Below are 27,137 nucleotides of genomic sequence, written 5' to 3' on the forward strand. Positions count from 1 at the left end.
TTCTTACAGGCACTGCCAACAAGACTGAAAGTCTGTGTCTCAAGATGTCATCGCAGGGGCTGAGGCTTGAAAGTGTCAGCAAAATGTAGTTCAAGAATAATCAACAAAAATCTTTCCAAAGGGCTTTGGCTTAAGTCCCTCACAAACAAATCCTTCAAAGCAGCCAGAAGCAGCGTCCTGAGCCACACCTTCAACCCCCATCTCCTGCCACAGTCCAACCTTCAGCTACAAAATAAACACACACAGGGTTAATGATGAAGAATATTTACTTTCCTTCATATGGTACATTCTGTAAAGTGCTAAGTTCCTAAATTATACCAAGTTAAAACGATATGCGGCTCTAGTATTTTAAACACAATAAATATAGAATGAGCCTTGTGCTACTGCACTGGCAAGTTTTAGTCTTTTTTTAGTAGACAGCCTAAAATTAGTAGTCAAAATAGCCTCCAATAGTGCTCCAAGAAAATCTAGGAAGCAGTTATAAATAAAAATCACATCCTTCAGAGCTATCCTACGCACTTCTCCTGTCCACATTGCACGGGTAAGCAGCGCTCCTGCGAGCATATGGAGCGAGGAAAAATAAGGAAGCTGAAAATTACCCAACTGAAAAAAGAAAAAGCCAAATCCTACAAGTTAACGCTACATATCCTCCCATAAATAGTCTGGCTTCCACATTTAATCTTAGTGCACACAACCCAGGTCTTTTATTTTTAAACTCCCGTTAAAAATCTCTTCCAGGAAGAACATCTTGCAAGACATGGGTCGATTCATCCTCATCTTGCTCCTTTTTGCTGCACAGCGGAAAAGACTCCTGCACGAAATGCCTGCACATTGGGCACTGCTGGAAATACTTGATGCAGCCATCGCACAGGCACGTGTGTCTGCAGGGCAGGAGGACCCAGTTCACGGGGCCGTTCTGGCAAACAACACAGTCTTTGCTGTTTTCTTCCTGCAATTCTGGTTCATCTGCAGCCAGCCCGGCCTTTTCCAGCAGCCCTCTGTCAGTGCTGCTCTCACCAGGGAAGGTATCGCTGGAGGAGGGTGAAGGACTATTTGCAGACATGAAGAGTTGCTAAAATACACATAAACACAAAATATTTAGGAGTGAGCAAACTCTTCCCCGATCTCTGTACGCACACAGGTGCAATGGTAGTTCCACTGGGTCCATTCACTGGGTCATACAATGCTAGACTCTGTGTGGGTCCTGGCAGCTGCCTGGCTTCCAGTTAAAAGGCATTTCAGAATCATGAAATTACAAAAAACAGTGGGAAAATATTAAAGATAGGTCCTCAGACCTTGGCTGCATCAAATCAACGTCATGCATGAACTTTAACAGAAGTGCTTAGGTTTTGAGCAGCTCGGGTTTGTTTCTGGTCCATCAGTCTCTGTGCCTAGAGGGATTTTCTATCCATTCCTACCAAAATTATATCCACCACGCTGTCAAATCTGCTTCACTCAACCCATTCTGCTCTTGCTCATATTCCATTCCCCTACTCCTATTTTTGTCTTATTTTACGTGAAGCGCAAATTCTTCTGGGCATGATTCCTAAGTAGAGTGCAAGAAAAAGGAATTTTAAAAAAGTAAGTTTCTTCTGAGGCTTTCCTGATTAAAACAGAATTTTGGAGAAAGGAAATAAATATTCTGGGAAAAAGAAGCTTTCAACAGTGAATTTCTTCCTACTGCTTTACTAAGTGGACACTAGGACTCCTAGATTAAAAGCAGGTATTTTCTCCAGGAAATCTTGTATATTTTCATGGAAAATATTTCTGTACTGTAAGTTCCTGTGGTACTGCTTAACTGATAAAATAATTTTAACAACCATCCAGTTCTTTGCATGACAATAGAAGTCTTGTACTAATTTAGGCTCCTGAAAGCCTACACAAGCTAAAGTTAACACTGTCACACACATGAAACCAGACTCCGTGCGTGGCTTACCTTCAGGTCATGGTATTGACCTTGAGCTAGGAGGAGATACTGATACAAAATTCGGCAGGAAAGCCTGTAGCTTTCATCAGGAACATGAATTACGGCCACCATTGCAATCTACAAACAGAAAAAATTCTATGTTTAGTAACTTATCACTCAGGCTGAGAGAACTGGGGGCGTTCACTCTGGAGAAGAGAAGGTTCCAGGGAGACCTCAGAGACCCTTCCAGGGACTAAAAGGGGTCCAGAAGAGTTGGAGAGGGACTTGGGAAAAGGGATGGAGGGACAGGACACAAGGAATAGCTTCCCACTGGCAGAGGGCAGGGTTAGATGGGATATTGAGAAGGAATTGTTCCCTGTGAGGGTGCGGAGGCCCTGGCACAGGGTGCCCAGAGAAGCTGTGGCTGCCCCTGGATCCCTGGAAATGTCCAAGGCCAGGTTGGAAGGGGCTTGGAGCAGCCTGGGATAGTGGAAGCTGTCCTTGCCCATGGCAGGGGTGAAATAAGATGATCTTTAAGGTCCTTTCCAACCCAGATTATTCCATGGTTGTCTGATTTACTTTGGTACAGCTTCTGACCTGCTTAACTCCTTAGGCAATCAGGAATTCAACAATGTTGACTTCAAGCATTGAACAAAAAAAAAAAAAAATACACTGGACAAGGTATAAACAGGATGTGGCACAAGAGAGCCCTTGGTGCTCCTTCAGCTTCCCACCCTGCTCCCCCATGGAGCTCTTCTGTGGCCAGTTTATAGCAGAGACCTGTTCTGGCTGCTCCCACCTCATGGAATTACACCCCAAATGGGAAAGACACCTGAGCAGTCTTCTCCACTTTCTCCCCCTTCCCTCACAAACACACAGACTGCAGTTTTTAGACTCCAAAAACCACTAAGAAGTGTCACTGATTGGCTTGTAATCCGAGCAGGCAAAAGACAAATTTCACTGGAAAGGATTCTGAACCCCCACGGGCTGACTTTAGATAATTCCTCTGGAAATGCAAGCACTCTAAGCTCGCATGCTGTGCCTAACAACCCCCACCCTGCCCAAATTACGTAATAGCCTCTAAAAAGCTGGGAAAAAAGAAAGTGAAATTCAATATTATTGTAGTTCCCAGAAGCTGTCAAAAGAGAAATGAAATATAGAAGCTGTTTTGCTTTAAAAAGAAATTTAAAGGCAAATTAGACTTGCACTTCAAAATCCACACATGACTAATTAAATACAGAGTTCAAATGTGTATGTACCTACACATATGGATTTATAAGAACTGAATTCACTATTCCTTGGCAAAAGGGTCTTTTTTTTCTAAATCACAGTGCCTGAGATCTAAGCTTCCACTTTATCCGTGACAGTCTTCCAGTAATTTCTGTAACTTTATATATGGTCATGCTAATTTTCTGGATCTACAGGAAATCTATGGCACAAATCCAAGAAGGGATGATCTTGCCACAAAACCAGTTAGGATGAAAATCAGACCCCTCCCCCAGGAAAGAGACACTGGAACACCATCCACAGGGATGGACACCCACACAGAACTCCCAAATATTTCAAAATGGTAATACCACACTGGCAAAAATCCATTTCCACACTCCATTTCCATTTTACAAGTTTGCTTCAACAAGCCAGACACAATTCTGGCATTTGTCTGGCAAGGAGTTCAGGTGGAGTTGCTCCTAGACTGGATTTACGGATTCTAGATGTGTTCCTTTCCTCCAAAACCCAAGGAAAAATACCTCCCCCACTCTCCTTCCACCCCTTTCTTCTGTGTTAGGGCTCTAAAGAGAAGTGTTACAAATTCATGCCCATGCTAATGTCAAATACATTCAAAGATTACACTTGGAGTCTCTTTATGTTCAACTAATCTGACATCTGAACCTATAAAAATGTATTAAAACATTAAAACATCTCAAGTGGGGACAGGAGAGAGGAGGGCAGTCCCAAAGTCAGGTGACAAGAAGCCAAGGACAGCCATCACCTGGAAAGGGGACAAATTTCTTAGGCACTGGTGTGATTACAGCTTGCAGGTGAATGCATGGAAAATTCAGCGTTCCGTGGATTTAGGCAATTTGCTTCTGAGTTCAGTTGTGCTACTGTTCAAGGAGTTGGTGCAAGCAGATTTTCAATCCAATGAAAAGATGAGAGACAAAAGTGTGTCTCAAATTATTCAGGGATCATCAGTTTAGAGCTTATAAAGGGTACTGAACAGCATGTGGCAAGGCTGAAGCTGCTTTAATAGCAAGAGATTAGGAGGAGACCTTTTTTGGGGAGCTGAGTATCTCCTATCAGCCTCAAGCCAGACCTTCACCCTTTCCTGTAAGTGCCCTGGAGTTGGCTCCTGTGAGACACAACCATGACACAGACCTGGAGCAGAAAGGTAATTTCTGTGTTTCTAACAGCCAAGTCAGCAATCAGTTCCATCTCTGTGCCAGACACACACATAAAAAAATCCTCCTGCCTTGCCAAAAGAATCCCAGAGTCTGTATAAGTGCAAGAGCTCCACCCCAGGCCAGTGTGATCCCAGAAATCAGAGTAACAGGTTGCTAAACTGCCCCAACCCTTATTCCTCTCACCACAGGGACCCTGGAAGGTGGAAGCTTTGGGGAAATCACAAGCATCTTTTAAATGCTGTAGTGAATAAGTAAAGAGTAAGCAATGTTTCTACTTCTCCATTTTCTCTTCAAAGACCGGGGTTTGGAAGTTAAAGCTTCGAACTGCTTTATTTTAGAAAATAGTGAAGGACCAAATTCTAGGGAATGGGAAAGTGAAGGTGCTTTATTCAAGCCTCTCTCCTGAAACATTCAGACCTGAAACACAGTGACCCTGAAATATACTCTGAGATTACTTACAATATCATATACTTCTCTGTCTTCTTCATCTGCTAACGTCAGCAATGCTACCAAGGGATAGCGAGCTCTAGGCACGGGGCCAAAATCCACAACTTGAGCATCTTCTGGTAACTGACAATATTTCTCTGCCTTGTCATTTTTTTTAATGCTTTGCCTGTGTCAAGGAAAACAATCAGTGGCTGCAGTTGCAGACAAATGTGACGTTCGCATAAAGAATATTTCTCATCGTGTTTGCTCATAAACCAGTTGCGCCAAAATCCGCGGCGCGCTCACCAGCCTCAATGCTCCCCGTGCCAAAAAAATCAACATGTTTTGTCAAAACAATTCAAAAAAAGGATACAAGTGCTGCTGTTTGTAGAGGTATTCGTTGTAGAGAGCATCCTCTAATGCCTGAGGAGTCTTTATTCTGAAGCAGTAGACGTGTTTCTGCAGCGCTTCGTGGAGTTTCTGGACATTGCAGCCCCAGTAGCAGGTAAGGACACAGTCCTCCAGGCAGTCAGGTGTCAGTGTGACACCCCCTTGGAGAAAGAGGAGAGGGATTTCATTAACTCACCACATGAAGGAGTCATGGAATTGCTAAGTCTAGATGCTTGAAGAGCTACAAGCAGAAAACAACTTCAGTGTCACAGATTTTTATCATAGAACCATAAAATCATAGAATAGTTTGGGTTGGAAGGGATCTTAAAGCTCATCCAGTTCTACCCCCTGCCCTGGGCAGGGACACCTTCCACTATCCCAGGCTGCTCCAAGCCCTGTCCAACCTGGCCTAGGACATCTCCAGGGATCCAGGGGCAGCCACAGCTTCCCTGGGCACCCTGTGCCAGGGTTTCACCACCCTCACAGGGAAGGATTTCTTCCCACTATCCCATCTATCCCTGCCCTTTGGTAGTGGGAAGCCATTCCCTGTGTCCTGTCCTTCCAGACCCTTATAAAAGTCTCTTTTTTAAAGCTTCTTTCAGGTACTGAAAAGCTGCAATTAGGTCACCCCTAAAATGATAAACATGATAAAATTACGAGAATTATTTATCATTATAAACAAATGTTCTAACGATTTAGATTCAGCTTGGTGTTTATGGAAGTCAGTGGGGATGAGGAAGTGGGTGTGAGGAGATAAAATGGCTGATTAAGCTCACAAAAATACCACATGCATTTCATGAATGGTAAATTTTAACTTCTGGTAACACTTTATACACTCATTGTCAGATCCAAGAGCACTAGCCTTAGCCCAAAGTCCATTCCCTCCTGAGATAATGGCATTAATTAGATCACTCATCTACAAAACTCTCTGTGGTCTCGCAGAATAAGGCTCTTGATCATGCAGAGGGAGGAGAAAAAGGGTATCTATGCTTTCCATTCTTTATCCAAAAACCTGTAAACTTCCAAACACTTCCTTGCACAAACAGGAGCAGGAGTGCTCAAAGCTCCTGAAAAATCCCAGTTACCTGAATTGTTGGATTTGTTGTGTTGGGGGAGGTTTATGTTGAGGGAGGGGGGAAATCTGCTGCAGCCCCTCCTCATGCATTGGAAGGCCCCATACCTGTGTGGGTGGAAGATGCTCAGCCTTGCTCACTGCTCCCCAGTGATGCAGAAGGCCATGAATTCCACTTGCTGTGTGGGTTGATTTCAGGAATGATAGGGATTGGCTTGAACTCTGATCCAAACAGATATTTAAATTCAGTTTCCATCGGAGAACAGATAGAAAAAGAGGGTGATGATTTATTTATCTATTTATTAAAAATAGTGCACTTCCAAACACTGCTGAAGATCTGGGCTTAGATTTAAGTGGGTGGCACATATTCCATGATGAATTCTGTACAATTCTACAATTCCATGAAATTTATAGAAACGCCCACAGTGGTTGGTAATCTGCAAATGTTTTAGTTACTTCAAGATCTGTAATAGCAGAAGTGTTCCACTAATGAGAATTAAACTGTACCTCCATATCCAAACATTTCACTTCTAAAAACACCACGTTCATAAACTGTGTAAAAGCTTATTTTTGTTGGAATGGAAGTGTATTTCTGAGGAATTATGATGGGGAAAAAGGATGAGAGCAAGAACGATGATCTCCCTTCCAACCCAAACCATCCTATGATTCCAGGCAGAAAATGGAAAGTACCAAGTTCAGGAACGCAAATTGACAAAAATCACATAAGAAATCCACTGACTTGTTACTGAAGCTGCAGCAGGATTAGGGATCTCCAACCCAAAAGGATTCTTCACTTGTCTCATCCGCTTTTTCAATACCCTTGTGCTGGAATCTGTCTCTTCTGAGTTCCTCAGAATAACAGGAACACCCAAACCAAACCTAGGAGACACAAAACAAGAAGAATGAGCGGGTTCGTGTTAGTCTTGACACATTTGAATTTTTTTTTTTCTGTCAGCTCTAAATAACAAACAGCAGAACAAATAAAGGTAAGCTTGGCTTTCCAGAATATCTGCAAGGATGCATGGATAGTACAACCTGCCATTTCGACTCCAGCTTTTTGTCAGAAGGCAGGAGTCTGCACAGCGATGCAGGGAATCTTTTAAGTGGCAAAATTTTGCTTTGGGTTTCCACACAGGGAATAAAATCAATGAGAGCTGTCAGTGCCCTCTAGCGGTAAAGGGTTAGGCCAGAATTTCCTCCCAACCGAGTCCTGCAGAGTTGAGCACCATTCCAGCCTCCTCCCGTGATCAGGGACACTTTGCACTAGACCAGGTTGCTCCAAGCCCCATCCAACGTGGCCTTGAACAATTCCAGGGATGGGGCAGCCACAGCTTCTCTGGGCCTCATCTCCATCACAGCCAATAATTCCATCCTAACATCCAACCTTCAGCTGCTCTCTGTCTCTTTAAAAGCCATTCCTTTCAGGGAAACATTTGCATTTCATCAGTGGCATCACTAAAGGCTCTTGGCCATCCTTGATTTGACCACACAGAGGTCAGTTCTCTCTGCTACAAGGGAAAACACCCACAGTGACTTCCCTGGGGCTGCAGGGGAATATCCCACTTAAACATCTCACAAAGAAACCAGAAGCAGCAGCTGTTTCCCTTCTTCAATACCCAAACCTCAACGGAGCCGATCCCTGCAGCTGCGCACAAAGGTGTGTCCTGTTTTATACCAGAATTTGCCTGAATGTGAAGGAAAATCCCCATTCCTTGGAAGCTTTCTTTGCTGCTTGAAAGCAACAGGATTATCCTCATGAAAAGCAGCAAGATAAAACAGCCTCTGGTACAGTTTTAGCAGCAGCTGAAGGCAGGGAGGCCTTTCTGTTCCACAGTAAGGTGTGGTTCCCTGTAAATTTTAAGTGTAGGAAGGGTGGATAAAGATATAGTTTTTATTTTACAATCTAACAGTCCAGATCATTAGCTGGTGGAGGAGAACATTAATTTCTTCAGAGCTAGCTTAGAAAAAGCAGGAATTTCCAAGGGTTTAGTTAATGAATTAAGGTTCCTGCAGAGCCAGACTTCCAACAGGTGATGAGCTTTTAGCTCCTCCTAACAGGAGCATTCCCCTCCAGCTAAAAATACAATGTCCAGGTAATCAGGTAATGTAAATTCCACTTCACCCCTGTGCCCAGGGCACCTGTGGGACTGGCTCTGGAAGCTGCCTGTGCATTAACCTACTTGGACTGTGAGCAGAGCCACAAGTATCCAGGGCTGGCCACAGGAGAAGATGCTCCTCCCATTACTGACAAAAGAGAACATGAACATTCCTCAGCAGCTGGTGTTTTTCAGGCTGACTGACACCACCACAAACACATCATTACACAAACTAATGCTGAAAATTATGGGGGAGCCCAAAAGCCACTGCAGCAATAGATCAGGTGTTCCGTGCTCCGGTGACACCATTTGCAGTCACAGTGCTCTGTGCGGCAAATGAAGGATTTGAGTTGTTTCCCTGAGCAAGTTCAGGAGTACTTGTGCTGTAACTGCAGCTGCAGGCATGGAGAAATCCCTTGGAGGCTCCTGGTCATGCCCATGGCACAGCAGAATTCCAAGGGAGCAGCAAATGCCTCTAAGCAGTTGCCCACACATTCACCTGCCTGTGTGTGCTGAGCTCCTGCCTATGGCTCCTTGATTAACAGGCCCTTAATACTCCAGTTTGAAGAAAAAAAAACGCATTTATCTCCATAAACTGCAATAACACCTAGTGCAGGTGCAGCTGGAATCTCTGATCCTGAATAAAAAAATGCCTCTGGACAGTCCTCTGCATACCCTGCACCCAAAAGACACCAGTGGACAGGTGCACACATGTAAGGATCTTGTAGCACACGACTATTTCAGAACGTTTTGAGCAGGGGATTGCCAGCATTCACTACAAGTAGATAAATAATGATTAAATTGGCAAAAGGATCAGCGGTTAGGGGTAGACATGATGAAGATTCATCTAAATCATCATTCACCTTCGGTGTCATCATTTTCTTAAGGACAACTTTATCACCAGCTCTCTGCAGATATTAATGTGGAACCAAAGAGAGAACCAACAACTCAAGTTTTATTTTCACAAGCCACACAAGTCTGATGTAGCCACTATTCCTACATGAAATATTTTGATTGCCAATCAATGCTCTGCATTTGACAAGTACCAGTATTTACATTTTCAGCTGCTCCTGAGAGTTAGGGACCTTCAAGGAGCTGTTTCTGAAAGAGGCAACCGCGGCATTTTTGCGGCATCCTCTCAAACGCAAGCAGAAGTTCTTTCACTCACCACGCCTCAAGACTAATTTCAGGAGATTAGTTCACAGAATCATTTAGGTTGGAAAAGACCCCGCCTGCACTCAGGAAGTTGTGCAGAGCCAGAAGGTCCCCTCTGAGCCTCCTTTTCCCCAGGCTGAGTCCCTTTCCCAGCTCCTTCAGCCGCTCCTGCTGCTCCAGACCCTTCTCCAGCTCCGCTCCCTTCCCAGGATACACACACACAGCTCAGGAAATACAAACGCACTGCTTGCCAAAAATATGAACGACATTACGAAAAACATTAAGGAAACACTTCGGCATCACTGAAAGAGGAACGAGCTTAACAGAAATACGTATAATTCCTTTTAAAAATTATTTTTATTGCTCGTTTAGAAGCCTAGGAGGGTTTGGGCTGGAAGGGACCGTTCCAAGCCCCTGCCGTGGGCCTGGCCTTGTCCCCCCCTCAGCGCAGCCCAGGCCCCCTCGGCCGAGCCCCACCGGCCCCACAGCACTGACCAGCCGAGGACGAGCGCGCTGGTGACGAGGAAGCAGACGGACACCAGGGCGATGTAAAACAGCGGCGAATACTCGTACAGCGTAACCAGGAACACGGCGGCCATCGGCACGGCCGCACCGTCCTCAGCCCGCGACTGAAGCCGCTGCCCTCAGCCTGCCAGGGACGGGGCGGGACTATGGCGGCCCCACCGAGTGAAGCCGCTGCCCTCAGCCCGCCAGGGACGGGGAGGAGCCATGGCGGCCCCGCCGAGTGAAGCCGCTGCCCTCAGCTTTCCAGGGACGGGGAGGAGCCATGGCGGCCCCGCCGAGTGAAGCCGCTGCCCTCAGCCCGCCAGGGACGGGGAGGAGCCATGGCAGCCCCACCGAGTGAAGCCGCTGCCCTCAGCTTTCCAGGGACGGGGAGGAGCCATGGCGGCCCCAGGGTTCCAGGGTTGGCACAGACACATGAAACGTCACAGACGAAATAATACGTCCACGACAACTTTATTGAAATGCATGACAAAATCAAAGTATCGTTTGTATCCATATACTTATATCCATACAGTTTCTATCAAATCCTGTATGTACAGCTATTATATATTATATATATATATAATATTATATATATTTATATATATATATAACATACATGCATTATTGCAAAATTCCACCACATTATATATCACGTAGGAACATTATATATTTCATATAATACACTGCAACGTAATGTTTTTCTAAAACTAAAAAAAATTAGTACTTCCTGACTAATACATTTATACTTCCTTCCAGCAAAATTCTAGTATTGCATTTCCTCCAGCTTGTACATATAACAATTGAAACGTATTATTAATGACACCAGTTAACATATTCTACAATCTTATGAGTTAACAAAAAAAGTTATCTAAATTTATTAAAAATAGACGGTTAATTCTAAACTTTTTTCCCCTATTGAAATCCATGCACATCCGTCTGGCCCAATCCTCCTTCAAACGCCTCTTCGGGGAAGTGCAAGGTCTCTGCAGGGAAAAGCATAAATAGAGGCAGTTAATACAGATACAGTTTGGAGACACAGTCAAGAGGGGCAGGCTCTGGAAGGAGCCCTGAGCCTCTGCCCCGACGCAGCTCTGTGCGCTGGCTGCTCACAAAGATGTGCAGCTCGCCTTGGCCAGCCCAAAGAGCATCTCCAGCAGGACCTTTTCTTCACACAGGCCACTGTCTGTGCACCTCCAAAAGCCTGCCCAGCTGGCCTTCACCCTCCTGCTCACCTTCCTTCTCATTCCAACCAGCCTGCCCATTCTCTTCCTTATCATTTTCATGGTCCTCCACATCTTCTTCAATTCTCTGACCATCCTCTTAAACCTAAGCCTTCTCTTCTTGATGTCACTCCTTCGCCTTCTCTGCTCTATTTCATTCCTTTGCCTTCTCTGCTCCATTTCCCTCCTTTGCCTTCTCGCCTCTTCTTCAGCCCGCCGGGCCGCTGCTCTCCGTCTCATGGCTGCTCTTATGTGCCTAAACCAGAGGCACAAAGGCAGGGAGAGCAGTTCAGCAGCAGCCCAGTAGGGCCCTTGCTGCAAGGCTGCATCGAGCAGGGGCACCCATCCAGGCTCAGGTGGCTCTGGGGTAGCCCGCTCCAGCTCCTCAGGGCTCATCTGGGCATCCTCATCCAAACCGTCGTGCACGGGCTGTGGCACCCTGAAGAGAAGCAGCGCAACCAGGGCAAGGACTGATTTGTACGTCATGGTCTGCAGGAGGAGAGAGACAAGGCTTTCAGTGGGGCGACCAAAGGGAGTGTGTGGTGGCTGAAGTGAGGTCCGGAGGCAGAGAGCCCCGGGCAGGTGGCAGGCAGCAAGGCCTGTCCCCGTGGGACAGCGGCAGCCCCGTGGCCCGCCCAAGGTGCCGACACGAGGGGCTGGCCCTGGATGCAGGGGGACAATGCAGCCCCGGCTGCGGCGCTCGTGCCCCGGCCCCGGCCCGGCCCAGCCCCGCCACGTGCGCACTCACCGCTTGCCCAGGCTGTGCCGGGCCAGCGTTACCTGCGGGGCGCTTTTATAGCTGCCCCCATTGTGACACCTCCCCCTGCTGTCACACGTGCCAGAGGCATCACAGCCGGGCCAGCCCTGCCCTTTGTCACCACCCCAGCTCAGGGGCTCTGAGTGGGCCCAGCAACAAAAGCCCCAGCACCCACCAACAGCAGCCCCTCTGGGAGGGAATGGGCTCCCAGGGGCTCCGTTCACAAAGCAGGCAGAAACCTCCCAAGCTCCTCTCAAAAAGAAACAAACGTCATCACTCATGTTTATTATAATCAATAATATTAACTATTAAAGGACCATAGGTTATTCTGGTATGGCTTTTGTTTTTCTACGAGTGGAATGGGTGCAGGTGGCTCGGTTTTTCCTGATTGATTATTCCAGGGTCCAGCCCCTCCAAGACTGTCGCTGTGATTTTGGAGGCGGGAATGCAACAATACACAGCAATGTTCATGCATGACAGCTGACTTTTCTTGAGTGCTCTCTTTCTTACACAAATCTGAAAGTCTGCATGTTCAATCCCCATTGGTTTAGCCTGTCACTGTCTTGTCTATCAACCAACAGCTGCTCTTGTCTCCAATGCCTAGGCCTACTCTTCAACGGTCTACACTAAGTTATATAATTAGGGTACTTATGTAATTAGTTACCTTCGAGTTATAAGACAGGGATTACTTATTATTGTGAAACCTTCAGGCCAGCTTTTGGCCATCACAATAATTCCCCCTTTTTGTTTTTAAATACAAAAGCAGCATCTGTCATCCTGTCTGCAGGGCCCTTGCAGACAGGGTGACAAACACGGCACTAAGTATGAAATATTCTCAATGACAGCAATAAAAAACCTCAACCTTTCCACCAACTCCATTTCAGCCAGTGATGTATCCCATTGTATCACTGGTGATGCAGCAATCATATACAGGAGCTGTCAAATCGGATTACCAGCAATACAAACTCTCCAAGTGGCATGCCGGGGGTTTATTAACTTAAAAGTTACAATTTTACAACTTAAGTCTACCAACAGAAAACAATTCACCAACTGACAAAAGAAACGTTTTGCCTTAGTTCACTTTTATGGTTAATGTCCTTAAAAAGATAAAAATCCTTAAATAAATTGTCCCACATCTCCATGTGGCAGGTGTACATTGCTTAAATCACTGCTCTTAACATCTACTGGGATGTCATCAGGAGGGTATTAATTCAGGTCCCGAGCAAGACGCAGAGCAGGACGAGCACACCTGGCAGGTACCTACTGTGCTCCAGTGTCCGTGGAGACACAGGTGCACCCACGTACCCATGTCCCCACGCAGTAAGATCCTATGGACCTTCCCACTTGTCATAGTGTCTTTTACCATTACTTTATGTTTAGGTACTGAGTGTCACCAGATGACTGCAGTGATAGGAAATTATTTTAAATTACTGGGTTTTGTGATTGTTCTGATACTGTCAGGTGATTAAGGGTGTAAATGGCTTTTGCTACTCTGCTCTGTGGGGTTTTGCCACACATTCCTCCTTTTCGTTTATCTAAGAGGTGTTGGAAAGTGCCATGTGCTTGTTATAAAATGGCCTGTCCAGCTGGTAAATGGGGAATACCAGTTTGCTGTGACACACCCCACAGCTGTAGAAATTGTCTAGTTTTTTGTGAGGTATATTTGTGAGGTCTGTTATCTGTTTTGATGCTATGGGGGATTAGCAAAGGCTAATCGCCAATGTGCAATGGCATCCAGACCTTTTTCCCCTGAGTGTACTGATGCCCATATTGATGATGAAAAGGTATCAATTGACACATGCATGTATTTCAGTTGTCCAAATTCAGGAATAGGTTTGACATCAGTCTGCCAGATATTTAAATTTTTTAAACCACAGTGATTAACTCCTATCTGTGGCGGTTGCAGTGTGGCCTTGACAGTCAGCACAAGTGTTTACTATGTTGTGTCGGAGCCTGGCTAGATGATACTACTTCCTGAACTTTCTCCAGAGCTTGTCTCGCCTCTTCAGTCAGGGTCCTAGGAGAACTCAGCTCCTCTCCCCCCTTCAATAAATTGAAGAGAGAGGATAGGTCCTCAGTGATGATTCCCAGCCAAGGCCTGGCCCAATTCAAAGACCCACAAAGCTGGTGGAGATCTGCTAAGGTCTTGTATTGTTCTTAATGGCCAGTTCTTGAGGAACAATGGTCCTCTCCATGATCTCAAGCCCCATATTCCTCCAAGGTGGCATCCATTGAATCTTCTCCTTCTGGAGCTCGAATCCTGCAGCAACTAGAGAATTTATAGTCAGGTCAAGCACATGGGTAAGTACATTGTCATCAGGGGCACACACAAGGACATCATCCATATAAGGGATGATGATGGCCTCGCCCACCTCAGCGTGCACTGGGGACAGCAAAGAACTGATGTACCACCGGCAAATGGTCAGAGAGAGTTTTTCATGCCCTCAGGCAATATTCTTCAGTGGTACCTCTTCTTTGGGGCTTCTTGATTGATGGTGGGAATCGAGAAGGCAAAATGGGGGCCATTGGCTGGGTCTAAGGGAATTTGGAAGAAGCAATCTTTTATATCAGTAACAACCAAATTCCAGTTTTGGGGGAGCATTGAAGGGGAAGGCATCCCTGGCTGAAGAGGTTCCATATCCTCAAACACTTTGTTAATTTTTTGGAGGTCATGAAGAAACTGCCATTTATCTTTCCGCAGTTTCTTTGTAACAAACACCAGGGAGTTCCGTGGGCTAGTGGAAGCAACCATGTTCTCCTTGGCCACTTGCTCCTCCATGAGCTCCTCAAGCAGCCGCAATTTTTCTTTGCTCAGCGGCCACTGATCTACCCAGACTGGTGAATCTGTTTTCCAATTCAGTTTTTGGGTAGGGTATTGGTCTCCAAAGCTCCGGCTAACAGCAAGGAGCTGAATGGCGAGCATGGGGAACGGCAGGGCACAAATGCTACGAATGCCCAACTTTTAGGGCTTTCAGCCCTATGCTGCATGAAGGAGTCGACGACAAGGATCCAGGCAAAGGAGGCGAGGGAGGCTCTCTCTGTGAGGTTCCGACAGGTTTATTAGGGTTGAAGGGGTCAGGGAGAGAAGAGCAACTGACACTGCTGTGTAGCAGCTTTTAAACAGGGGGTGGTACAATGGGTGGAACAGAGCAACAACCAATGGGTTATCCAGCAGGCAGGGAAATCAATGGGAGGTACAAGTAACAACAACCAATGGGGCACATAAAGGGGAGGATACAAAGCTCAGGCACCAACTAGGTGTCATGAAACACAGAACATTCTAGGCAAAGGGGAAGAGGTGATCTTTGATGGATAGGCAGGAGATTGGCACAACTGAGGACTGGCATAAAAGGGTCAGGAACAAAGGGGAGGGTCAACTTGATGGACAGGAGGGGTGGCGGGAACATTATGGGCAAGACCAACTTTGAGGGAGAATGGAGGGGAGACAGGGGGTACACTACAACAGTAGGGTGCTTATCAGCAGCCGCTATGAAGAATCCTGGGTGGTCTTGTGTATGTCAATTCAGACCCCCCACTGGGATGTAAGATCTCTTCCCCGCAGGGTTTCCTTATAATCTAAAACACATGGGCGTAAACTGGCCAACTGCCCATCCGGCCCCTCAATTTGGACAATGCTCTTTGACTGCCTTGCCAATTGGACACCCCCTATACCTGAACTTTACCAGCCATGTCCTGTAACTCCCAGTGTGGTGACCATTTCTGAGAGTGAACAACTGTCACATGTGCCCCCATGTCCAACAGTCCCTCAAGGTATTGATATTCCCCACCCCAACAGACTCCGCACCTTCTCACTGGTTTGTCTTCACCCATGACCTCCGCCCAGTAGACACTAGGTGATGTTTCTTGCAAGACTATCCTGGATGGCATTGGGATAGCCTGGGCGATTACCTGTCCTTTGTGCAGAAAATAGGGTGGGTGGACACAGCGCACCATGAGGACCAACTGCTCCGGATCAGATGATACAAGTCCCCGAACAACCTCGATCTCTTGGGGTGTTTGTTTGGTGTCCCCAGCGACATGTTTACGATGGTCTGTAATCTGGTGAAAGGTCCTGGGATGTCCTGGGTTCACCAAGACCATGTGCCAGTTCTTGTCTTTAAGCAACCTGCTTTCTGTTGTCTCCAGTCTAAAAGGCTCGTAAAAATTTTTTGTTGTCAATCACTTAAGTGGCTCTGCGTCTTTATGATTTTTACATTCTGTTCCCTCCTTTTCACTCTCTCCCCTGCCCCCCATACATTGACTTGTCCCATTTCTTTCTATGCATGGGGCAGATCCGTGCTCCCCCTTCATGGGCTTATAAAGGGAAGAGGGTTTCGGGGAAGGGACAGAGCTCTGGTGAATGGGGAGAAGGCAAAGGAGGCCTCAGGTGATCGGATGATATGATAACAACTAATGGAATAAAAAAAGGGGAGGGTACAACTCTGAACCACCAATCAATCATCGAAGAACATAGAACATTCTGGAGGAAGGGGCAAACAACAAAGATTGACAAGGGACGTGGGAGGCAACTTAGGAGACTGGAACAATCAGGAATAAGAGGCAGGGCTAGGGAAAACTGACAACTCCTTGGGAGGGTATAACCAAGGAGGAACCATTACAACAGGGGTACAACGGAGCAATCCATTTGAATGAAAACCAAGCCACAACAGTTCTTGATCAGTGTACCCATAACTGGACAATCGCTGTCCAGTGGGGGTTGCCCATGTTGGACCAGGGAGTTCATCAACACTCCCTGTGGAGAGAGAAAACAAATATGAATTCTGAAATCCCCAAAAGTAAGGCCAAAACGTGCGGGACCCTTCTTCTTCCTAGAGAGTTGTAGTTCTCCAAGAAGCCCATAAGCAACAGGCCACTAGTTGGCTGCGCAAGAAAAAAGGGAAGTGGCGGCTATGAGTTAGGGTCCTTCCCAAAAGTTGAGGCAGCTTCTACCTGGTGGCTTTTTTGCCCTTTCTGGTTGCCTGGGACAGTCCGCCTCAGAACTGAGCGTCCAGAAGCAGCAGGGGAAGCAGAAGACTGCCCCGTGAGTTTTAGGAAACTTTGTGGGAATGACAGGCAATGGAAATAACATCCTCCAAATGCCAGCAAAGCGTTTATAGGTTTTTAAAGTTCATTTCAGTTTTATATGGGAGAGAGTTTGTAAAGATGAATCTTAAAAACATGGTCCGGTAGCTTTGTAAGACCTTTCCGGGGCTGGAAGCGAGTGGGCAAGTGGGGCTGACGCCAGGGACCGGAGTCACCGTCACACCCCCATAGCCCCTCGGGGGTCCCAGTGCAGATGGAGCCCGGCTCTCGGGGCTGCTCAAGGGGAAGGTGGCTTGGGGGGCACAGGGCCAGGACCACGTGGGTCAGATGGGGGTCTGGCGTCGCAGGGACAAATTCTGGCAGGAACAGAGTGGAGCTCTCCCTGAGGGTGGCGGGCCGCTCACTGAGTCACCTCGGCTTGCCACTGTCCCCGCCTGTCCTTCTGCAAGCAGCATCAGGGGCAGGGCAGGGGCAGCCCACCGCCAGCCACTCCTGAGGCATGGCCGCCCATGCTGCAGGATGTCTGGGTGGCGCTTCCTGGCTGCACACAGCTCTCATACTGCTACTGTGGCTTGATGGCTGCTACAACCCCACTGGAGACCCCACTTGCACTCCTCTGCCACACGTCCAAGTTGTGTCAGGAGTTGCAGAGATTGGTCCCCCCTCCTGTAGCTTTTTCATTGGCTCCTATGGAGCCTTCCTCACCCTCCTTCCTTCACATTCTCCTAAACCCTTTCCAGTCCCCTGCCCAGGATGACATTGGCCACATCGCCTGGAGCTCCCCGCTGGCCACAGGCCAGTCCTCCGGAAGAGTTAATGGCTGTGTGTCAGCACTCCAAGATGGCAACAGCCAAGCCACTTGGAGTTGGTTTTCCTGCCTTTCCCCTTCTCCTCCTGTCCCCACTCCAGCCTCTGGTTCCACCGGCTCCACCTCGGGAGGCAGTGGCTGTTCTAAGTCCTTCCCCTCCCAGGGGGAAAGGAATTAGGGGCCTCCTTGCAGAAGCCACTGCTTTGTGTGAACCCCCCACAGTGGTGACGTCTGTGCCCTGTACCCTATCCTTGTTTTCTTCTTCTCTGAGACCCCCCAATAACTTGCTATGAACACAGGGCATGCAACGTCTTTAATGCTTTTACCAATGAGAGGTGGTTACCCTTAGCTCAAACTAATCGAACTGCTAGTAGTTCACAATCTGTGTCCCAAGTTCCAAAACTGATACAAAATACATGTTTTACCATTCGGACATTCTTTAGAAGTTTTCCGTGACATTGGTCTTCGGTAGTAGCAGTGGATGTTTTAAAGGTGACTGTTTTCCTTCTTAAATCTCAGAATAGTACTGGTAAAAGAAAAAGAACCATCACTGTTGTAATGCAAAACCGTGTGACCAAGTAGTTCTGCAAGTTCTCTGAATTGTTTTCAACTTTTCATTAATTTCTTCCTTCTGTGCAATTTATTCTAAGTTAAGGAATGTAAAAAATGATCAGCCAATTTTATCTATAAAGAAATTTATTGAAAAATTGTGATATGAAAATCAGAAAAAGCCACAAAGTGCTGAAGCCATCAGCGGGGGTCCCAGGGGTAAAGCCTGGGCCTGTGTGGATTGGGGTAAAGGCATTAGATTCAGCAGTGGGAGATAATCTAGGGGTTCCCCTGTGTCACCCTGGGTTGCAGTGGGGTTTTTAATTTTTACCGGGAAGAGTCTAATATCCGCCTTCTTCCACATCCTGGCGTATTCATACTCTCCCTTATCCCATGGTTGTTTACCATCTACATAACTACTCAAAGCTTTACAGGTCTTTGGATCACTCTTATCAGCCTGGATCATTCCTCAAGCCCAAAACAACACATGGGTCACCGTGGCCAAGGCACTTATCAAGACCACATGTACCTGTCAATGGCCTCAGTCAACAACCCAATGTCCACCTGTCTAGTGGGGATCCCTTTTGAAATCCATGAGTTGACTCAAGAAGTAAAAAGCTCCAACATTAATCCCCTAGCTATGTGGCCATCTTGGGTCAAATTCCTCCTCCAACTAGACAGGGAATCTCAGGAGTTTGAGCTGCTCAGCTCATCTATAGCCAGTTCCTGCATCCAATTCAATTATCAGTCTGGCTCCAGAAAAGAACTATTTATATCAGTTAACCCACAGAAGAACCTATTTTTCTTGCAGAGGGGTATGCAAAAATCGTCCGTATCCAAATGGTCTCGACCAAAGATCACCTCCCTCATCAACTGGAAAAGGGCACCTTCCTGATTTGCAGTGACCACGCTTGGGCAGGCATCCCCTCTCGCCTGCTCAGAGCACATTGGGCCGGTTGCGGTTGTCGCTGTTTACGCCCAATGCAATCCAAAACAAAACAAAACAAAAAAATGATTCCAACAGGAGGTTTATTCTGGTTGAAGGGCTCAGGGAGAGAGAACACTGGGCACAGAGGTACATCGGTTTTTAAAGAGGGGGTGGAACAAGGGGTAGCACAATACAGCAACCAATGGCAACACTGTGGGTGGGGATTGCAAGGGGTGGTACAAAGGGGAGGGTACAAAGTTAAGGTACTGACTGGGTACCGAGCAACATAAAATTGTCTGGAACAAAGGGAGGGAACAAGCCTTGACTGGCGGGCAAGGGATCTAGAATAAAGGGCAGGGTTAGCTTGATGGATAGGAGGAGTGGCAGCAACATTCTCAAGGGGCCGAACCAATTGTAGGGACTAAGAGGGGGAAATCAAGGACGCATCACAACAACCATACAGAAGATGAAGAGTATGACAAGCGACATAAAAAAAAGTCTGAGGACCGGCTAAATAACATTTTCAAAGGCTGGGGGCTGATTGGGACTGGACAAAAAGGAGCAGAAGCCACAGGTGTTCTGATTTGCACCCAGTATTTTTGCCTAATATTGCAAAACTATATATATATACAACACAAAGTTTTACATATATATACAAATTTAAAAAACTTTATATGTATAATGAAGCTGGCTAAAGAGAGATATAGATACAGGTGATTTATATACAGCTCATGTATACACTCTCATCAGGCAGCTCAGCTGTCATCAGACATCACTGTGCGGGGGTGCGTGTCTCCTTATGCCAGGCTAGCCCCTGACACGCCCCCACAGGACATCGGTGGGATCTTTTTGGCCAGCTTCTTCCTGACACTTAGCTACGGTGGAGGTAATGAGAGACGGGACTCTCGGAGGTTTATCTGGGAGTCAGGCTTTATTGAGGGGGATCCTCGCCTTTAGCCCAGAGCCTCGGAGAGACCCAGAGCCTTGGGAGGCAGGGGGTTTGATACAAGAGGTGGAGACTCGGGGTGAGTACATACAGAACCAATGGGGAGAGAGAGGAGGGGATCCCATTGACATAACTGACAACAACATAAACTTATCATCAAAGAGAGGGAGGGGAGAGCCCTCCAGCCAGCCAGTCACCTGGAAGCTCCTATCGAAGCTTCCAGACCTGGGGGACAGGCCCTGGGTGACTGGCAGGGAGGGGGAATCTCCCTGAGGGATGGCAGTTACACAAGGTGGGAAAGGGTAGCCAATCAGGTGCTGTAACTGGGGAAAACCAGGAGAGGCAGAGGGAGGCAGAGGGGGAGGTTGTGACATGAGGGAGACTAAAATAGTTCACTGGGGTGCAGTGAACAGTGAACTGAAATACATGAAACCAAAGTACACAACACAACTGTAATGCTTTGAACTTATAAAATCTCTGGCACCGCCACAGCTCTGTGCCTCAGGATCTCTTTCAAGGGCTGCAGAACAGGAGTCATTTGAACCCATGTGGCAGACACTGTAATCATGGATGGCCCAAGTGTGGGGACCTGGGTCATGCACCAGGTGCCAGAAAAGCCTTGGTGGTTCAAGCACTCCAAAGTCTGGCCAAAAGCCGATCTCCACAAGAAGCCTCTGGCTGCCTAGAACAAAGTGACCAAGGTCTGTCTTCTTCAGGGAGTAGTGCAGGAGCTCCAAGATATCCAGCAGGAAATCTCTCCTGAGCCACCGTGGCAGGGGTGTTCATGAGGCGCATCACAGACATCTTCAAGGTGTAGGTGGAAACACCTATGCCCACCAGGATGTGGGTGAGGAGCTCCTGCATTTCCAGTGCCACCTGTGCTGCTGGGCCAGGCTGGCCACATGCCTGAAGAACCTGATCTCAGCCACGGCATTGTCTCAGGTCACATTGTGCTCAGCATGTGTCAGAAACTGAAATGTTATATTTGATGACTTAAACTTGACAGGCTATTTTCTTCTGCATGACTTTCATTGGCCTCCATATTTCCTTTATCTCTTTCAATCCCTTCTTTAAAAGCAAAGCCTTTTCTGCTTGATTCCCACCCTGTGCCGTCTCGCCTCGGCTTCAGCTCTGCGGGCCGCTCTCTCTGTCTCATGGCTGCCCTCCTGCACCTGAACCACAACCTCAAAGGCAGGGGCAGCACTTCAGCAACAGCCCAGAAGGGGCTGCCCCAAGGCCGCTGAATGCTGTGCATCCCAGCCAGGGTCAGCCGGCTCCTGGGTCCCCTGCTCCAAGTCCTCTACCTGCTGCTGCCACACATTCTCATCCACTCTTCATACAAGAGTTTGGCCAATACTGCAAAACTATCTATATAACACAAAGTTTTACATACATAAATGTGATATACACATATAAATCTTTTTATGTACAATGATGCTGGTTAAAGAGAGCTATAGATACAGGTAATTTATATACAGTACATTTATATACTATCATCAGGTTATAATGGTGGGGAGTGGGGTATGCTGGTAGTGTTTCACTCCCCGTTGGTCTAGGAATTGCTTAAGGGTTTGAGAGGCGCTAGCAGGACTACTGTCCATTTTGATGGCCTGGTTGAAACCTCAGGTGGTGACGTGGTGCCAGAGAATCCCAGCTAGCCCCTTCGCAGGCCGTGCCAAGAGTGGCCTCCCCCAGACCAGGATCGGTCCAGGTGGAGGGAGAGAAGGGCTGCTTTGGGCAACAGCATTGCTGCTCTCTAGACAACTTGGTGCTAAAGCACTGAGGACGGAAGCAAATTACAGACAGGGGTCTCTCGCGTGACTCCCACGGAAGTTTATTCCAAGAGAGGGGCAGGGACGAAAGACCAAGAAGAAAGCTGCGCAGTCACTTATAAACGGGGGAGGTACTGAGGGTGGGTACAGCCAATTGGGAAAAACTGGGGGAGAATCACAAGGAGCGACTTGCAGAACGATGGCCAATGAGGAAATGAAACAGGATGGTACAACTTCAATAAACCAATGGTGTGTCGAGGAACGCAGAAATTTCTAGAACTCAGGGCAGGGACAGACCAGGATTGACATCCTGGTAGGAAGGATCAGAGAGTGACAAATAATTGGAGGAGGGGGGAGCTAACCCAGTTTCAACCAACACCGTAAGGGCAAACAAGGATTTAAAAGCAAACACACTACCCCAGTTTCCCCTTTTTTGGTTTGTTTAAATGAAAAGCAGGGGAAAACGAAAGTTTTCAAACTCATGTTGACGTCTCTTCCCACCACGACTGCATCTTGGTTGCTGCTGCGATAATGACTTTTGCCGAGGAAGAGACTAACTTGGTAAAACTTTTAGTCAGGATCCTTTTCAAAACCCAAAAGGCTAGGAGAACTCTGAGAACTCATAAAAATTACAAGGACAAACCACAAAACATCCTCAACAACTGATGACACCCATCCCGACAGCCCCTAGTCCTTAAAAATGCTTCCCAACCAGTCTTCTGTTTCTCGCTTAGTATTTCCAATCATCTTCTTCATTTCTTGAACGGAAGCGTGGACACTCTGACTTTTGCTGGATAGATTAAAATAACACATTCCTTCAAAATCTTCAGACCCGTACCCATGCACTAGCAGTAAAAAGGCCATGGCTGCCTGGTTCTGCAAAGTTGCCTGCCTGGTAATCTCTTCGTCTCCTAGGAGGTTACTGAGGGCAGTTGATGTCACATTCACCTGCCCTGTCACCCAACACTCCAGGTGGCACAATTCACCGAGAGCCTTGGCTGCTGCTACCCATGGCAAGAATACAGAAATAGCAGCCCTTTTAGATTTTGAACAAAGAAAAATTTCTGATTCACAATGTTCATCAAATTGGCTTGCACCCCTTTTTTGAATTCTTGATTTGTTTTGCTTACCCTAATCTGCAATTTAGGTCATGTTGAGTGCAATCAGGGACAACGGGTCAAGGGTGCATGGACCTCTGAGAAGGCAAGGGGGGATGCCAGCCCATGCCCGATCACCAGAGATCACAAATACTCCTTTACCCAACCTACAGGGATAACCATCCTCAGTCGAGGGTCTACTAGCTTTTGCAACGGAGGGACACCAATTGGTGGCAGTAACCTTCTTGTCGTATTGCATAACTGAATCAAAACTGCCTTTCCTACAATGGGGCTCAGAATTAAACTGAACACAAAGAGATGCAAGAGAGGATCCCAAAACCTCGAATTCTTGGGGCTCTTTATCCAATTTTGGTAATTTCTTGACCCAATCACTCCACAAAATAAGGGGGTTGGTGACCAGGAGTTGAAGCTCGTAGGTGGAACTGCCTCGATAGATGACTCAGTAAGGGATTCCTAAAGCATTTATTTTCCTCTGGACACCTATTAAACTTGGGGGAAATTCAGAGGGCTTAAACGGGATCCCCACCAGGCAGGTCGACAGGGGATCATCTGCGGCAGCCGTTGACAGACAAAGACTGTCCTGTCTCAGTGCATGAGCTAAGGTCATCCAGACAGAAGGGACCAGCCACGCTTCCATGGACTGACAAAAAGGAGCAGAAGCCACAGGTGTTCTGATCTGCACCCAGTATTTTTGCCTAATATTGCAAAACTATATATACAACACAAAGTTTTACATATATACATATATGTACATATTAAAAAAACCCCTTTGTATGTGTAATGAAGCTGGTTAAAGAGAGATATAGATACAGGTAATTTATGTACAGTTCATATATGCACTATCACCAGGCAGCTCAGCTGTCATCAGACAGCACTGTGCGGGGGTGCGTGTCTCCTTATGCCAGGCTAGCCCCTGACACACCCCCACAGGACATCGGTGGGATCTTTTTGGCCAGCTTCTTCCTGACACTTAGCTACGGTGGAGGTAATGAGAGACGGGACTCTCGGAGGTTTATCTGGGAGTCAGGCTTTATTGAGGGGGATCCTCGCCTTTAGCCCAGAGCCTCGGAGAGGCCCAGAGCCTTGGGAGGCAGGGGGTTTGATACAAGAGGTGGAGACTCGGGGTGGGTACATACAGAACCAATGGGGAGGGAGAGGAGGGGATCCCATTGACATAACTGACAACAACACAAACTTATCACCAAAGAGAGGGAGGGGAGAGCCCTCCAGCCAGCCAGTCACCTGGAAGCTCCTATCGAAGCTTCCAGACCTGGGGGACAGGCCCTGGGTGACTGGCAGGGAGGGGGAATCTCCCTGAGGGATGGCAGTTACACAAGGTGGGAAAGGGTAGCCAATCAGGTGCTGTAACTGGGGAAAACCAGGAGAGGCAGAGGGAGGCAGAGGGGGAGGTTGTGACATGAGGGAGACTAAAATAGTTCACTGGGGTGCAGTGAACTGTGAACTGAAATACATGAAACCAAAGTACACAACACAACTGTAATGCTTTGAACTTATAAAATCTCTGGCACCGCCACAGCTCTGTGCCTCAGGATCTCTTTCAAGGGCTGCAGAACAGGAGTCATTTGAACCCATGTGGCAGACACTGTAATCATGGATGGCCCAAGTGTGGGGACCTGGGTCATGCACCAGGTGCCAGAAAAGCCTTGGTGGTTCAAGCACTCCAAAGTCTGGCCAAAAGCCGATCTCCACAGGAAGCGTCTGGCTGCCTACAACAAAGTGATCAAGGTCTGTCTTCTTCAGGGAGTAGTGCAGGAGCTCCAAGATATCCAGCAGGAAATCTCTCCTGAGCCACCGTGGCAGGGGTGTTCATGAGGCGCATCACAGACATCTTCAAGGTGTAGGTGGAAACACCTATGCCCACCAGGATGTGGGTGAGGAGCTCCTGCATTTCCAGTGCCACCTGTGCTGCTGGGCCAGGCTAGCCACATGCCTGAAGAACCTGATCTCAGCCACGGCATTGTCTCAGGTCACATTGTGCTCAGCATGTGTCAGAAACTGAAATGTTATATTTGATGACTTAAACTTGACAGGCTATTTTCTTCTGCATGACTTTCATTGGCCTCCATATTTCCTTTATCTCTTTCAATCCCTTCTTTAAAAGCAAAGCCTTTTCTGCTTGATTCCCACCCTGTGCCGTCTCGCCCCGGCTTCAGCTCTGCGGGCCGCTGCTCTCTGCCTCATGGCTGCCCTCCTGCACCTGAACCACAGCCTCAAAGGCAGGGGCAGCACTTCAGCAACAGCCCAGAAGGGGCTGCCCCAAGGCCGCTGAATGCTGTGCATCCCAGCCAGGGTCAGCCGGCTCCTGGGTCCCCTGCTCCAAGTCCTCTACCTGCTGCTGCCACACATTCTCATCCACTCTTCATACAAGAGTTTGGCTAATACTGCAAAACTATCTATATAACACAAAGTTTTACATACATAAATGTGATACACACATATAAATCTTTTTATGTACAATGATGCTGGTTAAAGAGAGCTATAGATACAGGTAATTTATATACAGTACATTTATATACTATCATCAGGTTATAATGGTGGGGAGTGGGGTATGCTGGTAGTGTTTCACTCCCCGTTGGTCTAGGAATTGCTTAAGGGTTTGAGAGGCGCTAGCAGGACTACTGTCCATTTTGATGGCCTGGTTGAATCCTTGGAGGTCTGAGCCCAGACTGTCACAGACTGCTGGCGGTTCCAGAGGTGCCGCGACCTTCCCTGACAGAAGCGTCTTTAACAAGACACCCAACCTGCCAAGAGCACAAGCACACCCTAAGGGATGGTGATTTAGCTCAGTTGTGAGTGCTGCCTGAGCGGCAAGGTGGCAGAGCCACTCCAAGTGATGCAGGAACAAAACAGGAGCAGGTCTTGTGGTTTCCAGGTGTCTTCTTTATGGAACAGGAACCAGAGACCAAAAGACCCTGAGGTCTCAGGGAAGCAGGACTATATAGAGGCTGAAGGGCGTGGGGTTAACAACTTGGGTCAATGGGGAAAAGGACTGAAGAAAGTGCCAATCAGGAAAAGTATCCAAGAAGAACCAATTGGCAGAAGGGAGAACCAGGAACTGGGGATACAGCAAATCAGGATTCAAAGATTAACATTTAGTAATAATGGCTCATGGGAGCACTTAGTTTTGCTCACTGTGAGTGGAGAGAAGTCTCCTAAGGAGACATCCCAGGGGGAGAGCACAGCAACCTAAAAGCAGTTCATCAATTGCTGGCCCTCCAAGGAAGGCTGAACACCTCTGTGGGTGGCCGGCCCAGGGGCGACCACAGACTGTCTTCTCCAGGGAGTGGCACAGGCGCTCCAAGACATCCAGCAGGAAATCCCTCCTGAGCCACCATGGCAGGGGTGTTCAGGAGATGAACCACAACAGTCTCCTCCTCTTCCTTGAAGCTGCTGCTGGAGATCTCCACCTGGTCACTGCTCTGTGCCTTATGCAGCAAGGGTGGCTGCGACAAGTCTTTTTGGGTTCCCTGACTTCAGGGCAGATGTGGCGCAGAAAAAGGAGGGGGTAGGATGGAGTGTCCGAAAAAGAAAAATCACTTGAAGAAGAAACAAAATAGGGCCGATGCCCAGAAACCAAACACAGTACGAGGACAGAACTCCAAAGACTAGAAACAAGGGAGAAGTGACAATATATTGACTTGGGGTGGATGATTCTGGAAGCAACACCAAATATGGAACACAGACAATCAATAGGGGAACAGAACTTGGATTCGTTAACGTAACAACTGCAGAGGCTCTCGGGAGGATTCCTTTAGCTCACCCTCAGTTAAACAAATGTCTCTCAAGGGTTGAAGCCAAGGTCTGGCCTGTTAGGTGTGCAGCCTGGCTGGCTTTGTGCCTCCTCTAGGCTGATGCCCACACCTTTGCTGTGGCTACACCACAGGCCCAAGAGCAGGAGCAGCACTTCAGCTGCAGCCCGTAAGTGCTGCCGTTGCAAGCCAGACCACAGCAGGGCTCCCCACGCCCTCGTCCTCTGCCCCTGGCTGTTCTGCACCAGCTCTTGAAGCAGGTGAGTCACCTC

General features: G+C 47.5%; 1 protein-coding gene across 1 annotated transcript; it reads right to left on the reverse strand.

Moving 5' to 3' along the window:
• Positions 1-248: 248 nt before the first annotated feature.
• On the reverse strand, positions 249-10,170 carry CGRRF1 (cell growth regulator with ring finger domain 1). The gene is made up of 6 exons (XM_066189113.1): positions 9,943-10,170; positions 6,936-7,075; positions 5,108-5,285; positions 4,768-4,915; positions 1,937-2,044; positions 249-1,072 (listed from the first exon to the last, which is right to left on the reverse strand). Exons 1-6 carry the CDS (start codon positions 10,044-10,046, stop codon positions 722-724), a joined length of 1,029 nt encoding a protein of 342 aa, XP_066045210.1. The 5' UTR covers positions 10,047-10,170; the 3' UTR covers positions 249-721.
• Between the last annotated feature and the right edge of the window lie 16,967 nt (positions 10,171-27,137).

This window comes from Chamaea fasciata, unplaced genomic scaffold, assembly GCF_029207755.1.
Source record: "Chamaea fasciata isolate MVZ Bird 193981 ecotype frontalis unplaced genomic scaffold, bChaFas1.0.hap1 SCAF_7, whole genome shotgun sequence".
NCBI classification, from domain to species: Eukaryota; Metazoa; Chordata; class Aves; order Passeriformes; family Sylviidae; genus Chamaea; species Chamaea fasciata.